Source organism: Chinchilla lanigera, unplaced genomic scaffold, assembly GCF_000276665.1.
Source record: "Chinchilla lanigera isolate Chin_1 unplaced genomic scaffold, ChiLan1.0 scaffold00069, whole genome shotgun sequence".
NCBI classification, from domain to species: Eukaryota; Metazoa; Chordata; class Mammalia; order Rodentia; family Chinchillidae; genus Chinchilla; species Chinchilla lanigera.
In genome coordinates, this window is record NW_004955470.1 from 4813505 (window position 1) to 4840474 (window position 26970).

Sequence of the window (26970 nt, forward strand, 5' to 3'; positions counted from 1 at the left end):
TAAAAGTCTAGAATTTGCTCAGAGCCCAAGTCTGACCTCCGATCTAGGTGATCTTGGCTGGTTGCTTAGCTCTTTTCTTTTTTTTTTTTTTTTTGTACTGGGAATCAAACTCAGGACCTCGTACTTGCTGCTGGGCTATATCCCTGGCTCTTTTCTTATGTGTAAAACAAAAGTACTACTAGTTCCTGCCTCCTAGGGTTATTATGAGGATAAAACAACCACTTTAAGTACTTAGTATTAAAAGCCCCACATAATTATTAGTGTTATTATTAACATTAGCATTAATAATAATAAAGAAAACCTTCTAAAAAGTAAAAATAATGTATTATCTGAATGCCTTGTTAGCACTACTTTGGGGCATTACCTTATAGTTTTATTTTTCTTCTTCAAATAAATGTTTTTACACAGATATAGTCAGAGAGTCTATACTTATTTTATACTCTGCTTTTTAATTTGTAATTATTTCACAGAATTTCTCTGTGCTTTGCCAAATCTTCAGATTGATATTTTTTGGTGGTTACATAATATTCCATAATGTATAGATACACTGGTGTATTTAGCTCTTCACTAAGTGTTGGTCCATGGGGTTATTTTCTAGTTTCTTGCTCTTTTTCATATTTTCATGACTCCTGTGGTGCATTTAGTTGAATTCTTTTGTTAAGATACAGTCATAGGGGGGCTGGGGATACAGCTCAGCAGCACAAGTGCTTGCCTGACAAGCACAAGGTCCTGAGTTCAATTCCTGGTACCAAAAAACTTAAAAAAAAAAATAAAAATAAAAAAAGATGCAGTCATAGGAATGGGGTGCCTGGACCAAAGGGCATGAGCATTTGGAAGCTCAAAACAGATCTTGCCAGTGTGACACCTTGTTTCGGACTGTGCCTGGGTTGTGTGGATGCAGAATCAGTTGTCCAAAATCTTTCTGAATCCTAGCTTGCTTTTGGATACCCACCGTATGAACTGATCTTTGGGCTTCATCCCTTTTGTTCCCATCTTTGCTGACCAATATGGGTTTTCCCTGATTTTGGCTTCTGTACTTACTGTTCTAGATTCTTATGGAGTTTTTTCTTTTAGTTTTTCCTCCACAGAGCACATTTTTCCCTTCAACATAAAAAGTTATTACCTTTTGGGCAGAATGCAAAATTTTTGTCACATGTCTACTAATATTATTCAAACAAAATTAGTTCCTCAAAGAATTATTCAGTGTTCCCCTGGGGGCAGAGGATGGATCAGATACCCCCAAATATTTTTCTGCCCTTTGGCCTTGCTTATTTCAATGTCCTGTGGACACCTAAGAGTCTAGAAGACCAAGCCAAATTCCTACCCCTCCCTGAAAATATGTTCTAGAAAGTGTTGCAAAAAGAGTGAAAAGAAGCCTCTTGTGAATCAGGACAGAGACAGTATGTTCTCCTGAATTAGCCCAGAATTCTGGCAACCTGAAGATCATTGTTTACAGGCTATGAATTGTTCTATTCCTTTGTTCCTTTTCCACAAAATGGGGATAAAAATAATTTCTGTAATTTCTTCATCTAAAAATATGCATGCGCCCCCTACCATGGATAAGATTCTGCATGGCACTGCTCCGGGCCGGGAGTAGCCCGACTCGTTCTCTCCTTGGGGTCTCCCAGGGTGACACTCGGTATTCAATACAATGTGCATTGGGTGTGCGCAGCCTAGTGGAGGAGACCTATTAGAACAGAGCAGAATAGAACACAACATCTCAGAGAGTGGAGACCTTTTGGGCCAAATCTGGATCCATAGGAATTGGGGGTTGGGGTGTGAGAAACGTTCCAAGTGAAAGAAACAACCTATGCAGAGGCTGAGAGATGCAGAGGAAGGTGCAACGTTCACCGAAGGCGAGGCCAGGGACGCACTGGGATGGGACTGTGGCATCTGGGACTTAGGCTGTAGGAAATGGATGCAGGGAGGGGTTTCCAGGGGGTGAAAGACATTGACAGATTTGTGTCTTAGAAAGATTATCTTAGCAGCAAGGCGAGGCCCGGGGTACAGGGAGATCAAAATCATGTGCAAACCCCTGTCATGGGTATTGAGTCCTTGAGCCAAGAAGGCTCAATGGGGAGGGCAGAGGTCAAAGAGATGTGAGTGCTTGGAAGGTCGGGTGCATGGGGTGAAGCTGAAGACAAAGCTGAAGAGTCCCACAAAATTGTTGTCTTGTTTTGGACAACTCAAGGGACAAAGCCGATATTAACACATTTCCCCTACACTTGTCCTTCAGGGAGGCGGGTGTTCCCTGGCCAGCCCATCTCATCACCCTGTCATTCTGTCTCCTTTATCTCACTTTTGGTTCCCTCACACCTCATCTCACTACCTGATATGATGTACTCGTGTGTTTGTGTCCCATCTTCCCCACCAGATCAGGGGTTGGTTCGTTGTGTTCTAGGCACTCCCACCCCGGAAATGGTGGTTGACACTGCGAAGACACTGATGCATATTTTGGTAAATATAAGAAGGCCCAGAGAGGAAGAGGTAGAATGAGAGGAAGAGCGGATTATTAGGAAAAGATTATTTGCTTTCAATCCTCTAGGTTCTTAAAGTGTCTGCAGTGCACCCAGGTGAGAAAGCCAACAGTCAGATGCTGGGAGCTCAGGAGAGAGGGCTGAGGGACAGGTGGGCTTGGAGGCATTTGAAGGTGGTGCTGAGAGAAAGAAGAGACAATGGAAGGGACTCAGATGCAAAAGGTAGAGAAGCAGGTGCCTCAGAGTAGAGAGCTCTGATGTGAGAACCAAGGAGAGGTGGGTAAGAGCCCTGGCTCTGGAGTCAGGCAGACCTGATGCAAATCCCAGCTCTGCCACTTTTGAGTTGTGTGGCCTTGCTGATGCCCTCTGGTCTTCAAAGTCTCCTCGTACCTAAGATAGAAAACCACAGAGGGGTGTGAGAGGGAGCATGCCACGTGCTTAGGACAGCGCGGAGCATTAAGAGCCAATAACAAATGCATTCAAGTACACGATCCACCGCTGAAGTTATCACAGAGGGTTCTGGAGTCCTAAGGAAGGGTGTCTGAAAGCCGTTTGATTGGCCAGGAGGGAGCTCATTCGTGGTGTCAGCTGGAAGAATGTCAGTGGAACTGTGGGAACAGTAACAAGTCTGTAGCGAGTGGGCAGAAGTGGAGCAGATCAACGCACAGACTGCAGGCTTTCTTTTCCAGGTCTTCGTGGAAAAGGCCAGGAAGGTTGTGAGGATGTGAGGCAAGTGTGGGAAAGCAAGGGTCTCTGGGCCTGCTGCTGCCTCCTCTTTGGTCAGGGCCTGAGGCTGTCCCGTCATGATCCTGTCTCCACACAGGGTGTGCAAAGCCCCCTTATCTCCCCGGGGGCAAGTCCCACGTGCTCAGGACAATTGGTCACAGGAAATGAGTGGGGGAAGGGCTATCTTCAGTTTCTTCCACGCCTAGCATGGCCTTCTGCAGTGGAAGGTTTTATGTCCTCGTTCCTCCTTTTTACGAGGAATGTGCGATATAATCTGAGATTTTTTTATTCGTTTTCTATGCCTCACTCATTTGATTTCAGGTCAACCTCAAAGTGAGAAACTTTGGTGGGAGCAAAGCTCAGGACTGCCAAGCCAGATTGTGAGGTCTTTTAAGATCCTGGGGGAAGAACTCATTGACGCTGGGTGTGGTGGTGCACGCCTCTAATCCCAGCACTCGGGAGGCTGAGGCAGGAGGGTCACTATGAGTTTGAGGCCAGCATGCATTACAAAATGAGTTCAAGGCCAGCCTGAACTACATAGTGAGACCCTGTCTCAAAAAGGCCAAAATTGCTGATGCTATTCACTTTTACTCTTTCATATATAAGTATAATCTCATTTTAAATTCTTTTAGCAAAAGCCAAAGATTTTGATCAGTGATTGTAAATTGGAAAGGAAGATGCTTTCTGTTAATCACTAAGATCCCCTAGTAGTTATTAAAATGTGTAGCAGACGTCGATCAAAGTTCCTTTGGGTAGGAATCCAATCAGCAATGCCCATGTGTGTTCAGAAGGCTGTGGCTCTGTATTCAGCCCATTCCGGGACACATTCTGGAGTTTGGATGTCTGAGGCTTCCTGATACCTTCTCAGAAGTGGTGCTGGCACCAACATACCTGCTCCATTGGCTCCTGAGTTTGGGACAGGTTCGTGGTTCTTCTTACCATGAAGTCCAGAGGTGGGAGGGAGGCGTGGCTGCAGATGCCAGGTGCAGCAAGCCTGGCCTGCTCGTTACCCCTGGGCTTCCGCTGTGAGTTCCTGTCTGGCCTGGGTCCAGCCTAAGGTGAGAACTACTCTTCTCACCCGCTCTGCCTCACATCCCCCACAGGGCATTTTCCATGCTTGCCTGAGTCACGCTTTCGCCTGTGACCACGATCCACTGACTTTACCCTGGAGACAGAAGCCTGGCTCCCTGGCCACATAATGAAAGGAGAAATATTAAGTCTAAAATTTTAAGTTTTCACTGAAAACCCTCCCTCCTGTTAGCATGATTACAGATTTCACCCTCATTGGCCGATCCTGGGACCTCAAAGCAGAACAATGAAGGGCATTTGTGAATTATCGTTAACCCTCCATAGTCTCCCTGAAAACCTGTTCTGCAGCTGCCCAGATGTGCTGTACTGAACATGGTCTTAGCAAATACAGATTGTTCCCCAAGCAAAGCCTATAGAATCCAGACCTGGAAAGACCCCAAGACTTCTCCACATCCTGCTCATTGACCACTTTGGGAAATTTGAAGGCAGAAAATCACTCACAATTTTTTTTTTTCTTTTTTTGGTCTTTTTTGAGACAGGGTCTCACTATGCAGTTCAGGCTGGCCTGGAGCTAGCTTTGTAGCCCAGGCTGGTCTCAAACTCACAACAATCCTCCTACCTCAACCTCCTAAGTGCTAGGATTACAGGAGTGCGCCACCACGCCTGGCTAATCACTTGCAATTTGTAAATGATAAGAAACTCTAAAGAGCTGGCAATGTAGCTCAGCAGCACAACACCTGCCTGATAAATATGAGGCCCTGAGTTCAATTCCTGGTACCAAAAAGAAAGTGAGAGAGAGAGAAAGAGAGAGAAGAGAGAGGAGAAAGAAAGAAAGAAAGAAAGAAAGAAAGAAAGAAAGAAAGAAAGAAAGAAAGAAAGAGAAGAAAGAAAGAAAGAAGGAAGGAAGGAAAGAAAGAAGGAAGGAAAGAAAGGAAAGAAGAAAGAAAGAAAAGAAAGAAAGAAAGAAACTCTAAAGAAGACACTGGAAGCTGGGCATGGTGGCGCACTCCTGTAATCCCAGCACTCGGGAGGCTGAGGCAGGATAGCTGTGAGTTCAGGGCCAGCCTAGGCTACAAAGTGAGCTCAAGGCCAGCTTAAACTGCATGGTGAAACCCTGTCTCAAAAAGACAAAAAAAGACACTGGAAATGGACCTACAGAGCTGGATGAGTCTGTGGACTTCTCAGAGCCCTGACCAGTGAGGAGCCTGGAGTCAGTGACCCTTCGGAATGAGGGGTTGGACACTCTGCTCCATGAACGGTTGTCCTGGAGGAAGAATGCTGGGAAAAAGCACACAGGAAGGGGTGTGGAGAGGCTGGGTGAGGTGGGACTGGGAGAATGAAGAGTGGAGAGGCCACCGGACTTGAGAACATTGTGTTGGTTGTGACTTTGACATTATGCACACAGATAATGTTACAGGGAGGCTTAGAGGAAAATTTCTTTGAGTTCTATAAAATTAATTCATAACTTATACAGTTGTTATCTTCATTCCCAAGGAGGAATTGAACCAATGGCCGTGCTTGCATTGTAGCCCATTCTTTTATAGTTTTCCTGATCCCCTATTTAAGGGGAAAGTGATATCACGCCAGCCTTCTCTTCTCACCAGTAAAATCTTCAGTCTGTTCTGCTGCTGTCTGGGTCTGATGGGAAGATGAGCTCCCCAGATAGAGTGAGAACTTCTCGTGTGTGGACAGGGAGGTTCAGTCTCAGTTGGGCACTGATGACATTGCCACCCCAGAAAGACTGACAGATGCACGTTCAGGCCACGCTATCCCCAGACAGCATACAATGGTGAGTTACATGAAAGGGACCCCAGGTGGGCCCCCAAGGTTGGTAGCAGGTTGCAGGGCCAGGGTGAAGCTGAAATCTCAGAGAGTGGGGGAAGGATCGATCTGAGAGGATGCCAAAGCAAGTGCAGCCAGTCTCACAACTGTGCCGCAGCCAGCTGCAGATTTAAGGTCAGACCCCTGCTCCAGAGCGTCTGCCACTGGGAGAAATTAAAGGAAGGGAGGAAAAACAGACTATATTTTCTGAAAAGTCTACTATCCTGATTTTCAGGAGTGGGAAAGTATCAGCCAAAAACATCCTCAAGATGACAAAAGCCAAAGCTAGGTTTTCTAAAGCCTGGCTAAACCCTCACTGGAGACTCCAGCTGGATGGACCTCAGCGCCCTGCCGCCTCTAAGCGTGCCTCTGTTCCAGGCACGAATTCTGCCCAGGTGCCCTAAAGGGATTTGGGCACAGTCACTACCCTCCGAGTCTGAGGGAAAACTGAGTGTGGGGGCCTTTTCAGGAGCGCGCAGGCAGGAAGCAGAACCCCACAAGTCAACCCAAGTGGGGAAACTTCTTGAAGGACCATTCACAGGGGAAAGCAGGTCTAAGGCAGTAATGGGATATGGAAACACCCTGAGACTAGCAGTAACAGGAAGTTGTTGAGGGAGTGGAAGGAAATAGCCCTGTTAGGGAAAGGAGACCACCAGCAGGGGCGGAGGAAGCCCTGGAAACGAAGAGCAGCAAGGGGCAGGAAACCAATCCCCCGGTCTTACTCCTCCTCTTGCCTTTTGACCTCTGCCAATGCTTCACATTGTCTGCTCCCAACCCGGAAGCCAGCCAGCCCCCCAGTTAGAGCCAGCCAGCTAAGAAAATAAGGGGGTCTACAACTTGGGGGCAGCGGGGGGGGGGCACAGAACAGGGACAGCAAAGTATGAATTAGTGGGCATGGTGAGGAGAAGAAGAACTATCCCAGAGCATGGATATCTTGAAAAGTTTTCTTAAAGGCCGGACTTTATTTGCACACCACCGGCTTGTGTGAGGTATTTAAATACGGTAGGATGTAAAGCTGGCGGTGGGCCACACTTCAGGCGGTGACACGTAAGTGGCTCCGGCGTGGCTTCTGCTCCTCTGTGGAGGGGCAGGAGATGGAGATTGTATCAGAAACATCCTGACTACAAATCCCCAGAGTTTCTATAACTTCCAGTATTCATTAGTTAAGACATTTTGAGTTTTTCTCTCTTTAGTTTTTCCCTAAAAGCGCCATCAGGGGATATTCATCTTCTCATGAAAGCCTTCAAAGTTGCTATTAGCATTTGATTGGAGATGTTACTTTCTGAGTGACAGCTTCCTCTGTAGCGATGGTGTCAGGAGGGGTGGGAGGGCTGTCTCCTGCCCTGGGCTTCATCCCTGTGTTGGCTCCTTTCTCTTTTTAATTTGTATTTTCATGAGTGTGTGCTCTCAATATATCATGGTTATGTTCCTCGTGGGGAATTGGTACATGTACATAACACACCTTAATTCTTTTCACATCCCCTTCCCTATCCCCCCCCATCTCTTGGTCTTCTTCCAGTTTGCAAAAGATCTATCTCCCTGTTTCCTGTGATCTATCTTTTATCTTGCTCATTAATTTATTTAAATTTTGGGTTTCCTCCTATAAGAGAAACCATGTGATATTCAAGCTTGTGGGGCTGACTTATTTCACTTAAAATTATGGTCTCAAGGTACATCCATTTTCCTACAAATACCTCATACTTATCCTTGTTTACGGCAGAGTAGTGCTCCATTGTGTATAAATACCATATTTGTTTTACCCATTCATCTATTAGTGGACACTTGGGCAGCTTCCAAGATTCAGCAAAAAAATAGAAAAAGATTCAGCTAAATCTTGCGCATCTTAAGGAACCGTCACTCACCGCAGAGCATCATCACTCGCTGGGACAAGTTTAAGACCAGACACACACTGGAGGGGGCCTGGGATCAACTCAGAAAACAGCCCGTGAGGGAGGTGGGGAATGCACAGAACTTGGGCCCCTGTGATTTTTGTACTGTTTTCCAAATCTACGCTCTTCCCCGAAGAGATGGGAAAAGAAGTAACTCGACACAAGATTCGCCCTCCTCCCTCTGCTTTTTAAAGTGCGGCTAAATGCCCAAGACAACTGCAAGGGGGGGAGGTAGCAACCCTCCTTAAGCGGGACTCGTGAGCAGCGTGGCCCACTGTGCATGAGCCCCAGCCCTGAGCTGCGCTGGACTTGTGGGAAACTTGCAAGGGAACTTCACTTCCGCCTTGGAGATTCCTCTTGGAGCTTCCTTTCTTTAGCATAAGATTTGCCTTCTGTTAAAAAGCAGAAAATGCTCCAAAGTACCCTTGTGCTAACCAGTGAGGCTTGGAAGGAAGCTGAATCACTCACAGAGACAGTTTGCAAATGTTCTACCCGCATAATTGGGGACCCTGGAGAGAATAAAAGTCAAAACATACCAGGCCCTACATACGTTATGGTAATTACAGCAATCTTGGCTTTGCTAGACCATAAAAAGAAAACCTGCTCAGAGAAGCATGTTGGAGCTGCTGCTGAGACAGTATGGGGACGGCGTGGTGGAGGTCAAAGGATTTGGGGCAGGAAAAAAAAGTACTGAGTAGTAGTTTTTAAAAACAATCTTTGAGCCAAAGATTAACTGTTGAATTGTAAAAGTGTGTTCTATACCCAGCGTCAGAGCATGGTGCTCATTAAATGGGATTTTACTTTTTTTATTTTTTATTTTTGTTAGGACATGTTCACAGTACATAATGATCACATCCTTCGGTGGAAGTGGGTGCATGGACGTGACGCATCTTAGTTCTTTTCATCTTCTTCTCTCCTCCTTCCCCTCCCTCTATCTCTTAGTCCCATTTCCTTTTGCAAAAGATCAATCTCCTGTTCTTTGAGGATTTTAAATTTTAAAGCATCAAGCATTTAGTGGCTTCCCTGTCTCCACCAATGAAAATCCAAGAGCACGACCTTGAAATGAAAGCCCAACAGCATAAGCATGAAGTGAAAAGAGAGTGGCATGGCCTTTCTGTCCATCACCTGGTGACCGAATCTGGCAAAGAAGTGTTGGGGGGCCTCTGGATTGTGTAAACGGACTCAATCCAATTACCCAGTGGGCGGCATCTCTCCTTCAAGAGTTGTTATATATCTGCCCACCCTACCGGAACTAGCTTGTCTCTGCCTCCTGACCCTGGGTGTGGAGATATCATAGGTCAGCTTATTGTAGTGTGAGTATTTCTTATCTCCTCTCTCGGCCACTACTGATTCTCTCATCCTGCATGGCTTTGCTGCTTAAAGCCAGGGGTTTATTTGTAGTTATTGTTGTTCTGTGTGACAGTGAGCTATGGCAGCAAAGCAGCAGCTCTAGAGGATGCCCTTTAGTGTGGTTGTACAATGGCTCCAAAGTGTTTGGCAGGATTCCACAGCAGCTGAATATCATCTTTCTAGAACAAGGGTGTCAGTGTTCTGGCTGGAGGGCCGATGGGTCTAACTGCCCTGATCAGCTGTCTCTGTATCCTGCAAAGCCCATGTTCTGGTTCTGTGGGACCAACCATAGTGACACCGCGGGGTCAGCAGGCTTATTTGGCTTCAGCTACTGCTTTGTTGGTGGTGGAGTTGAGTTGATGGTGCTGTGATACAAAGGCATCGTTATGGAGGCTCTTCCCATAAAGCTACACACTGTGAAACCAACCAGAAATGAATTCTTGCCAATATTAAGAACAGCTGGAAGCAAAATCACAGTAAATGTGAGTGACTGGTACAAAGTCCTTTGGTTTTGTCCTGGTCCTTCAGGGGAACTCACAGGTGTGTGAATGATTTGAAGGGCAGTGGCACTTTTCGCCATTTAGAAAGACATTTTCAGTGTTAAAACGAGAGCCAGGGCATTCTGCATTGTACCTTTTATTTAGTGGAAGGGAGGATCTGATTATATTTGGCAACTGACTTCAAAAATTTGTACCGCTAATGCATTATGAAAATATAAAAAACCATCTTATTGGTTGGCTTCTAGCCAGGACATTGAAAACATCAATATTTGGAATCCAGAGATAAAAGTTAAATAAATCGTGTGATTGTATTCATTTAGAATTTTAAGCAAAATCTTTCTGTATCTAGGCATAGGTTCTAGTAAGCAATTTGTCATATGGATGAAATCTAAATGCGGAAAGTACCTTTCTGGAATCAATATGGACCTGATTTTGGAACAACAGGTTGTCACTTGTCTGGAGGCTGAGATGCTATCTCATGGCCTCGGTGACCGACACCAGCTCTCTGGCCACTTGGTCTTTGGACAGAACATTACTGGCAGAAAGAAAAGTGGCTTTGTAAGTTAACTTTACATAAAGGTGAGGTTTCAGGCAATGGCTGATTTAACGTGGTGTGTTCCAGATTCTACATTCTTTCAATTATTAGAATACGTGCAGTCTTTCACTGAATTGCCACCTGTAGAAAATGATGGTGTAGGCATCTGTATGGAGCAGGAGGAGAACTTTGTGCTACTCTTCTGGCTGGTGCATCCCCCTCACGTTGTGGAAATTGCAAACAAGGGCAGCACACTTGCATCCCTATCCTTGTATACAAACACCCTAACAGTTCCCAGGAGTGCAGATTTGGGTCCACCTGGACAGAAATCTGGAAGGAAAGGATGTTCGAGGGATCAATTTGCCCTCTCAGTCCACATATGTAGGAAACAAAGCATAGGAAATCTAAGAGATACAGCCCCGTCACACAACAAGATCGGCAGCACTCAGTCCTATTTCCCTTGTCTCATGGTCCACGCTTCTTCCTCTGAGACCGTTTCCAGCCTGCAGTACATCCTTCTCAACCTCCTATGGGGAGGATGGCTTGGGTTTTTCATGTGGGAGAGCCCAGGGTAAGCAGGTAGCCTTCAGCATCCACCAATGACCCTAGATCATTCTCTTGGACACACGGATTGGCTTAGTAAAAGCACACATTCCAGAGAAGGGAGGGGCCCAAGCAAAACCTGGCCAAATGGTACTATCATAAAAGAGCAGCATTCATAGCACCATTTTGTCCATGGCTTCAGGGGCTACAAGCAACACAGACCTGAAGCCTTGCTGATAATACCCCACAAATCCTTGAAGAGAGCTTAAGTCCTTAGCTTGTCAATTCTTCACTTCTGAGGACCTGCATTTAAAAGCTCATCTCTGAGGAGATAAACCATATTTCCACTTCTTTTAATGAATACAAAAAGCATCTCCAAACAGATCCCAGTGATGGACAGCTACAGCAGAACCCAGTCACATCAGGACACCATGGAAACAAGCCCAGTCATTACCAGAACCCAAACTATTTTGAAAATGAGTAATGACCCAGGAGCAAATGGCATTCACACTGCCTGAAGTTATTCAAATTTTTATAGTCAATTGCCCCATAAATTAGAGACTTCCTTAACTCTTCCTTTATGAGTTCATATAGTATGCACTGAATACTTTATTTATGGTATAACAATGGCACTGCAAATACATGACATAGTAATACAGCCATAGCACTTGAAGAGGTACCATCAAAATACCTGTGAAAACACTACATATTGGGCCTTCTGTCCCACAAAAGAGGGATGTGTGATAATCTGCAGTGAGAGAATGGCCAAATGATTATGGAGAACTAATTTCATGAAGAAGCACCATAATTAACGTTAATGATGAAATAAAATGAAGAGAAATCTAGGAAAGAAAATCCCCTATCTCTGAAGCATAGCAATTTGCAAGGAAAGGGTGGTTTGGTTTATCTTTTGGGTCAAAAGTAGATTCAAGGCTGGGGATGTGGCTCAATGCAAACTTGGAAACTTCTAGGCTCATTCACTCATTCAGTTGCAGGTGTGAAAAATACTGAGCAGTTACGTAGAACAAGCTAGAAATAAATGGCCACCTATTTTTACCTTTAAAAAAAAACCAGATTTGTAGAAGTATAATTCACATCCCATAAAATTCACCTGTTTCAATCCCATGATTTTTAGTACAAGTGACAGAGCTGTCACCCATCACCACTGTCGAGTTTTAGGATATTATCTTCATCCCAAAAGATTTCTCATGCCCATTTCTGTCAGTCTCTGATCTCACCCTCAGATCTCTGAGACCATTCATCAATTTCTGTCTATACATCAGCCATTTCTGTATATTTTATACACAAATGCATGCATAATATCCTACATGTTCTTTTTCAAATTCATTTTGGATTGTCTGGATCCTCTGCATTTATGTGTAAATTTTAGGGTGATCTCAGTTATTGGGGGGGAAAAGGAAGGAAGGAGAAAGAGAGAAAGAAATAAAAAGAGATACAGAAAAAAACTTGCTGGGATTTTGATCTGAATTATATGGAATCTATAGACCAGTCTGGGGAAAATGGCTACCTTAATAATATCAAGTCTTCCAATACATGAGCCTGGTATTTCATTCTGCTTATGAGATCTTTGATTTCTCAGGATGTTTTTTAGTTTTCACAGTATAGGTCTTTCATTTAACTTGATACCTTTATTCTTAAATATGACATTTGTTTTAATGTTATTATAAGTAGAAATTTTCCCTAAATTTATGTTCAGATTGCTCATTCATAGTACAGAAAAAATAACTTTTATATATTTATCTTGTAACATGATACCTTTAATTCAAGTTGGGGTGGATTCTCTAGGGTTTTTCACATTTAGATCTTATCATTTATGAGTAAAGATAGTTTTACTGACTGCTTTCCAGTCTGGGGGGCTTGTTTTTCTTGCCATATAAAATTAACAGAAATGACAAGAGGGCCTTGCTTTGTTTCTAATCTTAAGGGAAAACCCAGCCAGTCTTTCATCGTTAAATATCAGATTTGCTGTAAGCTTTTCATAGATGCCTTTCATCAAGTTGAAAATTTTTCCTTCTTTTCCTGATTTGTTAAGAGATATTTTACCATGAAAAGGCATTTTGACAAATTCTCTTTCTCCATGCTTTGAAATCATCATATATTTTTATCCCTTACTCTATTAAGATGGTGCCTTACATTATTGATATTCTTTATTCTATTAATATGCACAGTAAACCAGTTTTGCCTTCTTAAAATAAATCCTACTTGGCCGTTGTCTACAGTCCTTCTTATATGTTGCTGGATTTATTTGCTAATATTGTCTGTGGTTTCATGAAGTATATAGACCTGTAATTTCCTTTTCTTGTGATACCCTTGTTTCATTATAGAATACTTCACCTTCCCTTTTCTAATACAAGTGACTTTCCCAGTACTTTCTGGTTCCCAAGGGCTCCTCTTTGCAGCTCTTCAGCCAAAACTGTTTTTGTTTGCTTGTTTTTAACCCAGCTCCATCGCATGCTTCTACTTATTGTGCTTGCATCTAGGGCCCAAAGGGGCAGGGAGTGGGGCAAACAACAGGGTTTATCTCACTTTCTTGGGATGCTTTGCCACAACTCAAAACAAGATTTCCCTCCTTCAGAATTTTGGTTCCTCTTGGAGCATGTTATCAACATTATTCACCTGTCACAGGATGTCTTGGTGACTAAGGTGTGAGAAAAAAGAGAAATTTCTTAATTCTATTAGAAGTTCCTTTTCCTGTTCTTTCTGTCTGCACCCCGATGCTAACTTCTGATCTTTTGGGATGCCTTGAGGTCATGCATAGAGACACTGGATGAAAATACGGTAAACATTACCAGTTCAATGTGACTTTGAAATCTTTACCTCTTTCCCAACTCATGTGCTATTTGCCTATCAGATTCCTTCAGTAGATTTTTACCTACAACTCAATGTCTACATGATGTCATTTTTTAGCAACTCATTTGGAATATACTTTACAATAATATTGACTCAAATTGCTTGGGAATTAGAAATAATGACTATTTGGATGATAGAATGAAGGCTTTGGGAATTTTAGGGGAAGAAACTAGTAGAAATTGAGCCTTTATTTTAATAACTACTCAACAAACACAGGAAATAGAACTTTAGAGTTGAGCTTCATAAATCAAAATGACATTACCAGTTTCCTTCTGTAATGAGCAGAGTCAAGACATCCACTCCAGCTTTTCTTCATGTAGTGCCACTTGGAAATAACAAAACTATCTTTCCAAAGTGTCTTTTCTGAAATTTCTTGGAGGTGATCTTCCCCGGAAGGTTATCACTGAGCTGAGCCTTCAAGGGGTTGTCTGAAACAGAAAAAGACTTTGTTCATTTTCTTAAATCTTTTTTCTCTATTTTCTTCAAATTGAATATTTTCTATTGATTTGTCTTCTCATAGTCTTTTTTGTCTGTTGTACCAGTCCTGCTATGGAGTAGATATTATATTTTTACTTCTAAAACTGCCAAGGTCATAGTTTCTGTTTCTCTGCTGGGAAAATACTGCCTGGACATTCATTTCAAGAGCACTTGCATTTACCTCATGCACTGTGGTTATAATTGCTGTTTTGAAATATTAATGGTTACATCTGGGTCATCTTGATATTAGAATCTATTGATTGCATTTTACCTTGAGAATTGGCCATATTTTCTTGGTTTTTGCTATGTTGTTTTTTTATTAGATAATGGGCATCTTTAATACTATGTTTCAGGATTCTAGATTTAAGTTTCCAGAATTCTTTGGTTTTCATCATCCTTGGTAAACTTTAGGCTTCTAGAAGCAGGGGTTCTGATGTCAGTTCAGTTTTAAAAGGTTGTGCTGTTCCTTTTGATTTTGCCCTGTGCCTGAATCACTCAGGGTACAGTTTAGTAGGCTGGGATGTGGGCAGTGATGTAAATTGTAGTTCCATTTTTGAAGCCTGTGCTGTGTTGCTTTGAGTCTTTCTGCACATGTGCACTTCATGGGTGTCTTGGTTGTCTCATTGCTGAGATAAAATACTCACAAGTTAAAGGAGGATAGGTTCATTTCAGCTCATAGTTTGTGGAGGTTTCAGTTCATAGTTGGCTGGCTCCAAGGTAGGGTGGTATGGCAGAGGAGAAACAGTTCATGTTGTGGCAGGCAAAAGACAGCAGAACAGCAGGCAGAAGCAGCAAACCTTCCTTTCCCTTTTATCTCATGCAGGTTACCAGCCTTTTTTAGGGTGATGCCACCCAGAAATACACTAATTCCAATCAGTGGGTTTATTTAGTACCACATGCCCTTAATCCCAATATCACACACCCTAGATCCAGCCAGTTCTGAAAAGCCCCGCCTATGAGCACATGAGGCTTTAGGGGGACATCTAGACAAGCCATAACAGTAGGTGAGTGTAGGCTTTGACTCACTCATAGAAAGAATAAATGTATCCTTACCTCAAGCTATTTCCTGAGGTTTCCGCCTTAACTTTTAATTTTTATCCTTGCACTTTCATATGATAACAGCCTAAATAACATAAAAGAGCTCATCCTAATGATAAGTATCCTTTCTCTGCCATCCCAATCCTAACCCCAGAACCGTATTCTATGAAATGTTGTTTCTAATTCTTCTGTTCAATCTCTGCTATTCCTCTATCTCATGATTGATCATATTTAAACAATATTTTATTCTACTATATGAAAAAAGCAATAATCCTACTCTTATCCCACTCTTCTTTTGATCCTATATTGAATATTTATATTATTATTTGTTACATTTGTAATATTTTATTGAATATACCTATGTATACTTCTAGATTTGTCAGATTTCATAATTTTTTTTAGTCCCTGACTTCATGCCAAAACTTTTTCTTTCTTTAATCCCACTTCAGATCACTGTTATCAGTGCCTTGCTCTTTCCAAAAGCTCACTGTGAAAATTTAAATTTTTTCTAAAAAAACTACACAACAATATTTACATGACTATAAATGGATAAATATTGTTCAATATTGGAACAAATCATAGTTTAGGAGTACAATGATCATCTTGATGTCTAAAGTGATATGTCAGTTAATTAAAAAATATTAATAGGAGCAATAAAAAGGATTTATCTCCTCTCTCAGCATTTAAAATTATGCCACAATTTATGTTTAAATCACTCATTTTATGTGTTTTAGTTATATGTGCATGCTTTTATATATTCACATATATATTTTCACGATTTCTATGTCCTCTTTTTTTCTGGGAGACCACCTACTGTCTGATCTGCATATAGATGTCATCTTGAGATTTTCCTTCTCTCCCCTCTTGGGTTAAATTCTACTGCCTCTTGCATTTTATGTGTTTCACTTCCTGGTTTTACTCTTTTGTGTTGCTGAGGTCCATTTTCAAGTAATTTCCTAATGTAGGATGAATGGGAGGGGAAAACACCTGCTTAGGGATATGACTAGAAATGTTTTGATCTCATCTCTTCATTTAATTGATGGCTAGAATTTGATATCGAAGGCCAGGGATGTAGCTCAGTGGCGCAGCACCTGCCTGGCAAGCATGAGGCCCTGAGTTCAACTCCTGGTACCAAAAAAGAAAATAGAAAAAAAAAAAAAAAAGACAAAGGGGGGGTGGAAGGGACTGGGGATTTAGCTCAGTGGCACAGTACCTGCCTGGCAAGCGCAAGGTCATGAGTTTGATTCCTGGTAGTGGAAGAAAAATAAAAACTAAAACAAAAAAGGGGGGTGGAAAACATCCTACATTGAAAGTTACTTTCTCTCAGAACTTTGAAAGCACTGCCCACCGCCTTCTGCCAGCCACTGTTGCCCCAACCAGAAGGTAGGAGAAACTAACGTAATCCACTCATTCACCAATCTCAGCCCATGGGCTTCTTTCTTCATGTGTCACTAGTGTAAAACTTGAAAGAGTTAAGTTAAACTCGGAGGTATGATAGACACTGTGAAATGATAGGAAACCACCGAAGAGTAAAGGGCTTCTGGGATGTGGGAAAAGAAAAGGGAAAGAAGGAGAAATTTTGTATGTATGTATATACAGGATAGATAACATGGTTGTTCTTCTATCTGCTGTTTCTATGCTGAAAGAAACTGTCAATGAGTCTTTGGTTGACCAGTATTGCATGTCTATATCTGTTTTCATGAGAAGCCACTTTGAAGATATCAATATGTAATACAACCACCATTGTTAATTCCCTACCACTTTGTTTGGAACTCTGTATTGTCTGTATTGTGCTTGTGATATGTTGTAAAATGTTGTATGTCTGTTAATGTTTCCCTCCTTTTATCCTTAAAATAAAAAAAAAAAAAAAAAAAGATTGTATGTTAGTCAGCTTCCCATCACTGACAAAATACCCGGAAAAACAACTTAAAGGAGGAAAGGTTCATTTTCACTAACAGTTCCGGAGGGTTCAGTCCATGGTTAGCTGACTCCATTGCTTTTAGGCCTGTGATGAGGCAGAAAAGTCATGATGGAAGGCTATGGCAGAGGCAAATTGCTTACTTCATGTGGCCAAGAAGCAGAAGAGAGAAGGAAAGAGCACTAAAGAGCCAGAGCAAAAGAGGGTAGGGACCAGATAGAGTCCCCAGGGTCGTGCCCCTGATCGACTCTCTTCAGCTAGGTCCTACCTCCTGTTTCCATTACCTCCCAGTATGCCATTAAATTATTATCTCATCAGTGGATTAATCCACTTGATGAAGCTAGAACCCTGGAGATCCAGTCACTTCCCCAAACCCACTGCTTTTTAGCCCATGAGTTTTGGGAGACATTTGAAATCCAGACCAACACCATTAAAAGGGTTTTCTTTTGTCCTAAAGTGGTGAAATGAGACATTATGTTTCTGTAAAGAGCTGCTTGGCCATGACTCTCTCTCTTGCCCTCTCTCTCTCTCTCCTCTCTCTCTCTCTTTCTCTCCCTTTCTCTCTTTGTTTTTCTGTGTGTCTCTCTCTGTGTCTCTGTCTCTGTCTCTGTCTCTGTCTCTCTCTCTCTCCCAAACTAATGGCCAACTCCTCTGTCTCAGGACCCATTTGCCTCTTGCAGTTCTAGAAGGCTGCAGCACAAATTATGGTTCTGAAGAAGTGCTCACTCTCCAGCTTTGAGGCTCTCCTAGAATTTCAAGGATTCTACTTGTATATATAATTTTTCTTTATTTTCCCTTTTCTTCAGTTGTCTAATTCTCTTTTCACCTTGGGATAAGTATAAAAATTCTGGAGGGCAAAAATTACCCCTACTTGAAGGGCAACTTTTAGTTAACCTAGAACAGAATGTGTTCCAAAGTAAGCATCACAGTACATGTAGGGTCTGTGATTTTTCAATAGTCTAGTGCTCAGGAGCAAATCCCAGGATACCCATTGCTTATGATTTTTCACTATCCACATTGGCTTTTTCCTCACCCATTACTACTGTTTGTCCTTTTCAGCAGCAGAAATCTCAAGGAAGTCCAACAAAGAAAGTCAAATCAAAAAAAGTTGATCACCTCAAAGGCCAGAAGGTTATTGCAAGATGTGATGAAAACGGCTTTTATTTTCCAGGTAGATTTCTTCCTTCCCTTTTTGAGACTTCTTGGTTATAGTAATTTAGTGCTGGGGATCAGAGGTTTCAACCTGTACTTTCCCTAGGATACTGCCATTTCATGAGCTAGACTAAGAATACTGCTTCTCAAATGAAATTACAATGGGCTTGCTCCCCATATTGAGGCAAAAAAGAAAGAAAAATGTATTTATCTTTCATTCACTTAGTAAACAAATTTGTATTATATACCTAATATGTTCTATTATATAACCTCCTGAAAGTGCCTGTCTAATATAGTGAGTAAACACATGAATTCTTGCCTTTGTGGAGTTTACATCTTACTAAGGGAGACAACCAAGCAACCAGATAGACAATAAAAATATGTAACGTTTCAGGTCTAATGCTAATGAGGACAGTCAAGCCATGAAGGTGGCTGAGAGTATATTTGGTTGTGGTCCAAATATGGTGGTTAGTGAAGAGCTCCTGAGATGGGTGACATATGAATAAGGACCTAAAGAAGAAGAAGAATGTATGAAAATATTTGGGGGAACAGAGTTCTAAGTGGGAAGGCCTGAGGCTGGAGTGTGCATGGCTTGTTAAACGCAGAGCACAAAGCTGGGACCACAGAACCAGAGGGTTTCACCAAGCCGTCCTGGGGGATGTGACTCTGAAGGGTGGGAGGGTGCACTTTTGCAGGGAGTGGAGGCATGGAAGGGGCTTTGTAGATAGTGGAAAAATATGTGTGAGGAGCAGGAGGTGATATATGAAATGTCTGGAGACATAAAATAGACTCTAGCTGGAGCCTAGAGGATGCAAATATATTAAAGCCATTCAGAGAGGTAAATATGAGGCCATTATTTTATAGGCTACTCCCAGTTTGGGTTCGATTAGACTCAGCTTTGCATTCTTGGTCCTAACCCTACCTGAGTAATACCACTTAGGTGACCTTCCGTCCGAGGCACGGTCACACCCATCTGCCCCCATTAATTAGCCTGGTCACTCTGGAGTTGCTCTTTTCCCTCTTAAGAAAAGGAAGGCCCAAAAGAATTATGTTTGGAGCAGGCACATTCACTGGTGACCCCTTTCTGTAACTGTTGTTCAGAATCCCAGCCATCCTGGACCCAGGAATTCACTGCTTGGGTCCAGGTCTTCACTGGAGCAGCATTGGTTGCTACCAGCACCTCCCAGACCATGGCCTTCAGGGCTTTTCAGGTGGGCAACACTGCTGCTGGGTCAGCGTGGCTCATCCAGGCGAGGAAGGGACCACCTCAGCCAGAACGGAAGTGACAAGTGACATCTTGGCTTGGCTGGATGGTGTGAGGCAAGGAGGAAGACACCTTTCAAAACCTTGGGTCATCCTTTCTGTTGCTCAGTGACATGAAGTATTTTAGTTCAGGAAATTCATGATTTCTGCCCTCTGCGTGGGAACAAATTCTGGTGAGAACGTGCGAGACTGGTGAGAGTGAATCCTCACTCGCTCCTCGGGGGTAACATACAGGCTCAGAAACCCCCAGGCTTTCATTTACTTGAACTCTGCATCTGTTCTTTACTGGCTACTGGACTAGACTCACTCAGTTTTTCTCTGCCTCAGTTTCCCTGTCTTTCCAAGTGGAATTTACAACAATGAAAGCTGTTGTAGCCAGGGTTGGCAAGGGAAGAGATTTAATACAGGCCATGTCATTTAAAGGGATATTATATAATATTCACGCAAAAAGTCAAATGCAGAAGAGTGCAAGAGATCAGAGGCACAGTGTCCACGCACTAGAGACCCAAAGAATCCATCAGAGGGCCTTCACCCCATGGCCACGTCCTACGTGAGTCCAGTTGGAGGCCTAGAGCCCACAACAATCTCTCATGCAAGTCTGTATGAAGAATCTGTGCTGGGAAGGCCCAAAAGTCAGTGGTGGAAGCTAGAAAGTCTGTGCCAGTGGGGTGAAGGATCTATGCCAGCAGGCCGAGGGATCTGCACTGGAGCCAAGAGGCAACGCTTAAAGGACCAGCACTCCCCCTGAAGAGAACCGCAGCCACCCTCAGCAACAGTGAGGACCTGAGCTCCTCTGAGGATGAAAACAGCGGAGTTCATATGAGGAAAAGCAGCATGACAATCTCCTCCAGGAGAACCAACAGCGCACCATCTTCCCCTCCAGTTCTCCTTTTATGCTGTTGGCAACAGTCCGCAGGTGGGCCTTCCACGCCCAGCACCACGCTGACTCAGCTCAGTAAAGCTCACCATTAGTCAATCCACCACAAAAGCCATCCTGAGTCTTTTGCAGATCAAATGTGGTGCTGTGAGCACCTTGCTCATTCTCTGTGAAGAGTTTTTCTGTCATCCCATGGAGAGCTCCTGAGAGATAACCAACACCCATGGTCTCCTGGGGGGTGGGAGCTGCTCTTACATTCACAGATGCTCAGAACCCTCACCCGCATGTCTGAGGCAAAAATCAACCCAATAGGTGAAACCAGGAAAGCTGTGAGCCCAAAGGCCACAGAGTAGAGCACAGGATGCCTGGACAGCTGAGGCAGGCAGGTGGGGAGAGGGCACTGCGGCCAGAGCGGTTTTGAGGTGGAATTTAAGCTAGGCTGTGACTACCGGAAGGCTCTCAGAGAGGTTTCAAAAATCCCAGTCTCCAGCCTGAGAGCAGGTGAGGGTTGGATCAGGTCTTCACCAGCTCACTGTCTGCAGCCCAGGCCCTGAAAGAGTTCCCAGAAGGATTTCAGAGCTGCGAGAACCACCTCACCTCTCTGGCACTGAGCAAAAGTGCAGGGTAAGGGGACCCTGAAATTGGAGCTGAGCTTGAAGCGCAGGGCGGATGGAGTCCAGGCCACTCTAACTCCTTCAGCCCCCAGAGTGCAGCCCGCGGGGAGCCCAGGGCAGCGGGCTCTGGGGACGGACGCAGGCTAGGAAACCGCACGTATGGAAGCAGAGGGCAGGGGGGAAAGTGCAGAAGCGAAAGAGCTAAAAAGAAGTTGTTGTTGCAACAAGCAGAAGCAGAAAGTCCAGGTTCGCGGAGCCAGAGCAGAGATGAGCAGACTTTTGTGTAAAAGAAAGAAAGTGGTTTAGGCTTTGTGGGTCCAGTCTCTGTCACACCTTCGCTCTGTGAGCAAACAAGTGAAGAACCGCCACACACGCTTAATGCTGCATACTGCCAAGTCCCAGGCCAAGCTTCAGGGAGGATCACACGGGCCTGCGTTGACATCTCAGCACCCCAGATCCTTACCTCTGACGGAGGGAAGCAGTGTAGGTCACGTGGGGTGTGGGGCGCGAGGATCCCCTTCTCAGGTGAGAGTAGTTTGCAATTTTTTTTTTTGTGAGACAGGATCTTACTTTGTAGTTCAGGCTGGCCCTGAATTCTCTATGTAGCCCAGGCTGGCCTCAGACTCACAGCAATCATCCTGCCTCTGCTTCCTGAGGGCTGGGATTACAGATGTACCACCATGCCCAGCTCTAATTATTTTCACAATAAAAAGCAGTGGGATTTGTTTTACTAAAAGGGTAAATAAAGTCCATTTACTATAGAATATATGTGAATAATATAAAAAGATTTTAAAAACTGAGATAGACATTTTAATCCAATAAGAAAATATTACATGGAAATCTGGCTTATGTGTGTATGCTCAAAAAAAAAAAAAAAAAAAAAATTCCAGGCCTGCTGGTACACATCTGTAATCCCAGAAGTTGGGGAGGCTGAGGCAGGAGGATCACACATTCAAACCCAGCCTAGGCAACTTAGTGAGACCCTGCAAAGTAAAAATAAATAACAAAGGACTGGAGATGCAGCTCAGCGTGAAGGTCCTGAGTTCAGTCCCCAGCACTAAACACACACACACACACACACACACACACACACACACACATCACCTCTGAGTATATCTAAAAGACAAACTTCTTGCTTCTTTTTTCTTTTATCCTTTTTGGTTGTACAGTTTATAGAAACCATAGTGTGTTTTCATGGGAGTTACCTTGAGATTTCTCTGAGTGCATGGGAACTCATATCTCCTTCTCCTTTCACAATTTAACAGTGCCCATATTCTATGTCCATCAAAGGAAGTGGCCTAAAATAAACGAGGAAATCCAGGGCCAGGGATTGTCCCGGAAAAGGGGTTCAGTATCTCGGCACAGTGCTCCCACTGGATGGATGCTGGGGGCCCTGGATAAACAAGCTCCCCTCATTTTCCTGGCATCTCTGGGGTTCAAACCAGGGCAGTGTGCTTTGTCCCTTTGCACTGTTCAAGCCCAAGAAGCATCAGACCTCATTTCCAACCTCATTTCCTAGGGACCTCGAGGGGCACTGACTTCAGTGGGCAGTGCTGCGACTCACTGCTACCACAGCTGGACTGGGCCTTGCTGTCTTCATCATTTGTTGTCTTTGATTCCTTCCAGGGGTTGTGAAGCAGTGTTTGAGCCGCACCCATGCACTGGTGAGCTTCAGGTACGGGGACACCAAGGTTGTGCCCACCTCCTTCATCACGCCTGTTGGGGGCGCCATGCCCTGCCCACTGCTGCAGGTACCTGCTCCACAATTTGTTATGGGCTCCTTGGCACCACCCATGGGTTTAGAATAACAGAATGACAGGGCCACTGTGATGCCCCTTGTTCATCTCCTGTAGGGAGCTTGCTTTTGGGCAAACACTGCAGCGGCCACTGCTCCTGGGACCCATCATGTTGTGTGACTGTCATCTGCCAACCCCTCTTACATGCGCCGTTCACAGTGCAGATTGGCTGACATCATGCCTTGCGGCACCTGTCACTCTGCGAGACAGGAGACAGTGGGAGGAGGCAGTTGCTGTGGTTACTGGTGCTCTTGAAGCTTTAAGTGCAAAAGATCACATTACGTAACAGTAATAACAAGGACAGAGGCAGCACTCCTTGACATGGTAGTTTTCAAGCAGCCATCAGCCTGTGAGGCTACAGTGCGCATTCGCCCAAGCGTGCGTCTCACCGCCAAGCCACAGCTCACAACCTCTCTAAAGCTGGAGTGTGCCTAGGAGAGAGAAAGGGCCTTGCAGAGTCCGGAAGAGAGGCGCAGAGAAGGAATCACCTGAGGTAGCCCTGTTGGTCTGTTCCTTCTTTCCTGATCAGACCCACAGCACACCCACTTTACAAGCTTCTCTTTCGGCTGCAAGTTACCTCTTGGCACCTTTGACCCATGCATCCCAGGTGTGTGCTTTGGAGCAACTTTAACCAAACCTCTCCTTTGTCCGGGTGATGGCCCTTTTGATACAGGAAGACACTGTTCAAATCTCTTTATGTCAGACTCCACTCCTGAGGTCAGTTCCTTCAACTAGTCTTTGTAGGATTGGTTTCCAGACCCTCGCCATCTACCAGCTGTCCCTGGAACCTTGTCAGTTACCAAAATGGGGTTTCCCAAAATGATCACAAAATTCCCGGTGAATTCCAGGGAGTTCTAGAACTCTTTCCTAACTGAGCAAATTCCCTATTTGAATTTTAGCATCAGTACTTGCCCAGGGTTGCTTTGAAACAAGCTTTTAGAAACATTGTCTTTGAGGTCTATAGAGTAAAACATCTGCTATGAAATGTATTCTCCGCTGCAGGTTGGAGACTATGTGTTTGCCAAAATTGTGACACCCGAAGGATTTGACTTCTATGTCCCCGCCATCGTCATAGCACTTCCAAATCCAAGCGTGGGCTCAGAAAAATTCTACACAGTCCTGAAGTGTAACAACCGGAGAGTAAGTAGACTTCATTTAGAGAAGACTTTTCCACCAGGCAGAAAGTGGCTGTGCTCTGGCCAGTACCTCCTTCTTTTCTGGCACCACCACATGTTCCAATAATGATTTCCCCAGCTGCGTCTACTTCCTCCCTGCTCATCCACCGCTTGGGGTTTGATTCTGTGGCCCTGCTTCTCCTGTGTCAGGCAGTCTTTTGAGTTCATGGCCATACTGTGCTTTGCATTGGACAGCGGGGCAGGCTTGCTCCAGGTGCTTGGGGCACCACTCTCTCTCACTCCGGTCCTCTCACACCTGCCCCAGGCTCCTGTGCAAGCCCTGCAGATATGGGCGTCTCCTGGATCCCTCCCAACCCTGCCCCTCTCTACCACCTTGTTTTTTTTTTTTGTTTTTTTTTTGGTTTTTTTTTGGTTTTTCTCCGGTACCGGGAACCGAACTCACGACCTTGCGCTTGCCAGGCAGGTGCTTTGCCGCTGAGCTAAATCCCCAGCCCACCTTGTAATCTGTCTCTTGGGATGAGTTCCATGCTCAGAGACCTCTTCTGCGCCAGGCAAACCAGAGCTGAGCTCTAGCCCTGCATTTCTAGTAGGGTCCACGTGAGCAGCTCCCTCCTGATGACTCACAGGCATCTCAAAGTCAGGGTACACCTTCCCCCCGGGTTACGCCCCCCTGCCTTTCTTGTCTTCCACTCCTTCTGCCAGGGGTGCTGCCACCAGGTTCCCTGTTGCACCCCTGCTTAGGAAACACCCTGGGGGGCGGGGAGCAGGGGTTGGTGACAGTGAGGGACACAGGAGTAAAGCCATCTGGAAAGAGCCCAGCTGTACAGTTAAAAAGACCTGCATTTGGATCTACCGAATACTCACCCTGCTCTCACCCTGATTGTGAGGCTTAAAGAAAATACAGGTAAAAGATGTGCGTGGCTGACACACAGGTATTAGGTGGTGGTAGTAGTGGTGATGATGCCGCTGCAGTAGTTGGTAGCAACACTCGAGCTTTTCCCTTCGGACTCCTCCCAGCCAGTGAGTGAGGACGATTTGGTTAAGTTTATCACATCTGGTTGATTCACTCACTAGACAGACATTTGTTAGGCATCTGTGTTTTCTATTGAGTTGTTTATCTCTTCGCTGATTTACGGAGGTTCTCTGTGTCTTCTGCGTAGTAATTCTCTCTGGTATACACAGCCTACACTCTTTCCCCAGTCCTTTGTCTTTTGATTTTGGGATCTTTGTTGACAGACCAACTAAATTTTTCCCCCCCCCCTCTGGTACTGGGAATCGAACTCATGACCTTGCGCTTGCCAGGTAGGCCCTGTGCCGCTGAGCTAAATCCCCAGCCCCCCTACTAAATTTTAATATGGTTAAACGTAGCCACCCTCTTCTTTATGAACTGCCCACTCTATGTTTTTAAGAAATCCTGCTTGCATTGTATATTCCTCTGTATGTGTTTCTGTTTTAGGAACATTCTATATGAGTTTCCAGCTCTGATTATGTCATGTCTGCTCGACATTCCCATGCACCCTCCTGTCACCCTCAGAGAGAGGCACAGCACGGCCCCGGCATGGCCTCAACCTACCCCATGAGCTAGGCTTCCTGAACACAGCGGGCCTTTCCAAAACTCCAGATATTTCCCGCCTCCTGGACTCTCCTCCTCAGCTCCTTTCCACAGGAAGTGCTTGTCACCCTAAAGATTTGCCCACTTGTGACTTCCTGCGGGATGCCTCAGAGTTCTCACTGTCCATCCCTCCTCCCACACTGGCTTCCTCTCCTTCCTTACGGGCAGGGACCTGGCTTATTCCTCTTTACACCCTGCCCCATGAAGCCCCTGAGAGATTATCACAGTGTCTTGTTGTTGCTGTTGTTTAAGGTATTCGAATGAATGACATGTCTAATGACAAAGGACTCTGGCTTGATGGGCACCTAATGTGTTGATTGGCAAACAAAGTAGCTAGAGGAGCAAAACACACAGTAGCGCAGCTGATTTTATTAAGCCCTTCCTGTGTGCCACAGGTACTAATCCAAGTGCTTTGCGGTAGGGAGGACTGAATCCTCAGCACAGTGTAATGGGGGAACTCTTAGTGCTCCATGTTCACGTGAGGAAATTAGCTTCCATCAACCCAGGGAACGCCCCTCAGGGACACGGAACAGGAAGAAAGAATGGAGCAGGAGGAAGAGTCCCTGGTGTGCAGCACTGCTCTGGCAATACCTACAAACCAGGGGCATCTGAAGAGGTGTCCCCAGGCACGCCCGGGTGCAGGCAGTGATGAGGTAGTTGGTCCAGGATCCCTGAGGAAAAGCCTCAGAGCCCAGGGAGGGACCTGGGAGTTGACCCACAGGGGTCTCTCGAGGCCAGGGGAAGCACACTGGAAATGGCTCTGGTAGGGGTTCTGGAGATCTGCCGGGGCATTTGGCAAAAGGTAATGGTAACACTGCCAAGGAAAAGATGGCCAGGTCTGAATAAAGACAGGAAGGAGGTACTTACATGGAGGCGTGTATGCGTGTGTACATGTGCATCTTGCACGGGTCAACTTGGCAACTGACCTAGAATTTGCAGAAATGACAGATAAGGCTCAACGGTGACTCTCACTCAGCAAACAATTATCCAGCCAGACTCTGAATTTAGCCTGCTCTTCAGTGTCACCTGAACAAGACAATGACTGGTACTTATTATAATGGTTAGAGCTACAGTAACATGATTTCTGAATGGTGGACTTTTTTATTTAAATTGAGTGAACTCTTCTGGTTTTATTACAGGAATTTTGCCCTCGAAGTGCACTTATAAAGATCAGCCAAAACAAATATGCTCTCTCTTGCTCTCAAATAAAGTCACCCCCAGTTAAGGAGGATCCCAAAATGTAAGTGCACCCAACTTTTACCCTTGGAATGCTCACATCTCTCTGAACCTCTGGCTGATTTCTGAGTTGCGATCCAAGCTCTCTCTCAGGGAAGAAAAGCCAAGGT

At 44.6% G+C, this 26970-nt stretch overlaps 1 protein-coding gene across 9 annotated transcripts in view; it reads left to right on the plus strand.

The window, feature by feature from the left end:
* Vwa3b (von Willebrand factor A domain containing 3B) overlaps positions 1–26970 on the plus strand; it is a 192190-nt gene that overhangs the window by 155417 nt on the left and 9803 nt on the right. For 8 of the 9 annotated variants that reach the window (XM_005400703.2, XM_013522812.1, XM_005400704.2 and 5 more), the window contains 4 exons: positions 18234–18345; positions 22707–22831; positions 23879–24016; positions 26764–26864. In XM_005400703.2, the coding sequence (XP_005400760.1) occupies positions 18234–18345; positions 22707–22831; positions 23879–24016; positions 26764–26864 (476 nt within the window). The remainder of the gene's footprint in view (positions 1–18233; positions 18346–22706; positions 22832–23878; positions 24017–26763; positions 26865–26970) is intronic. The other variant, XM_005400700.2, reaches the window with a different exon arrangement.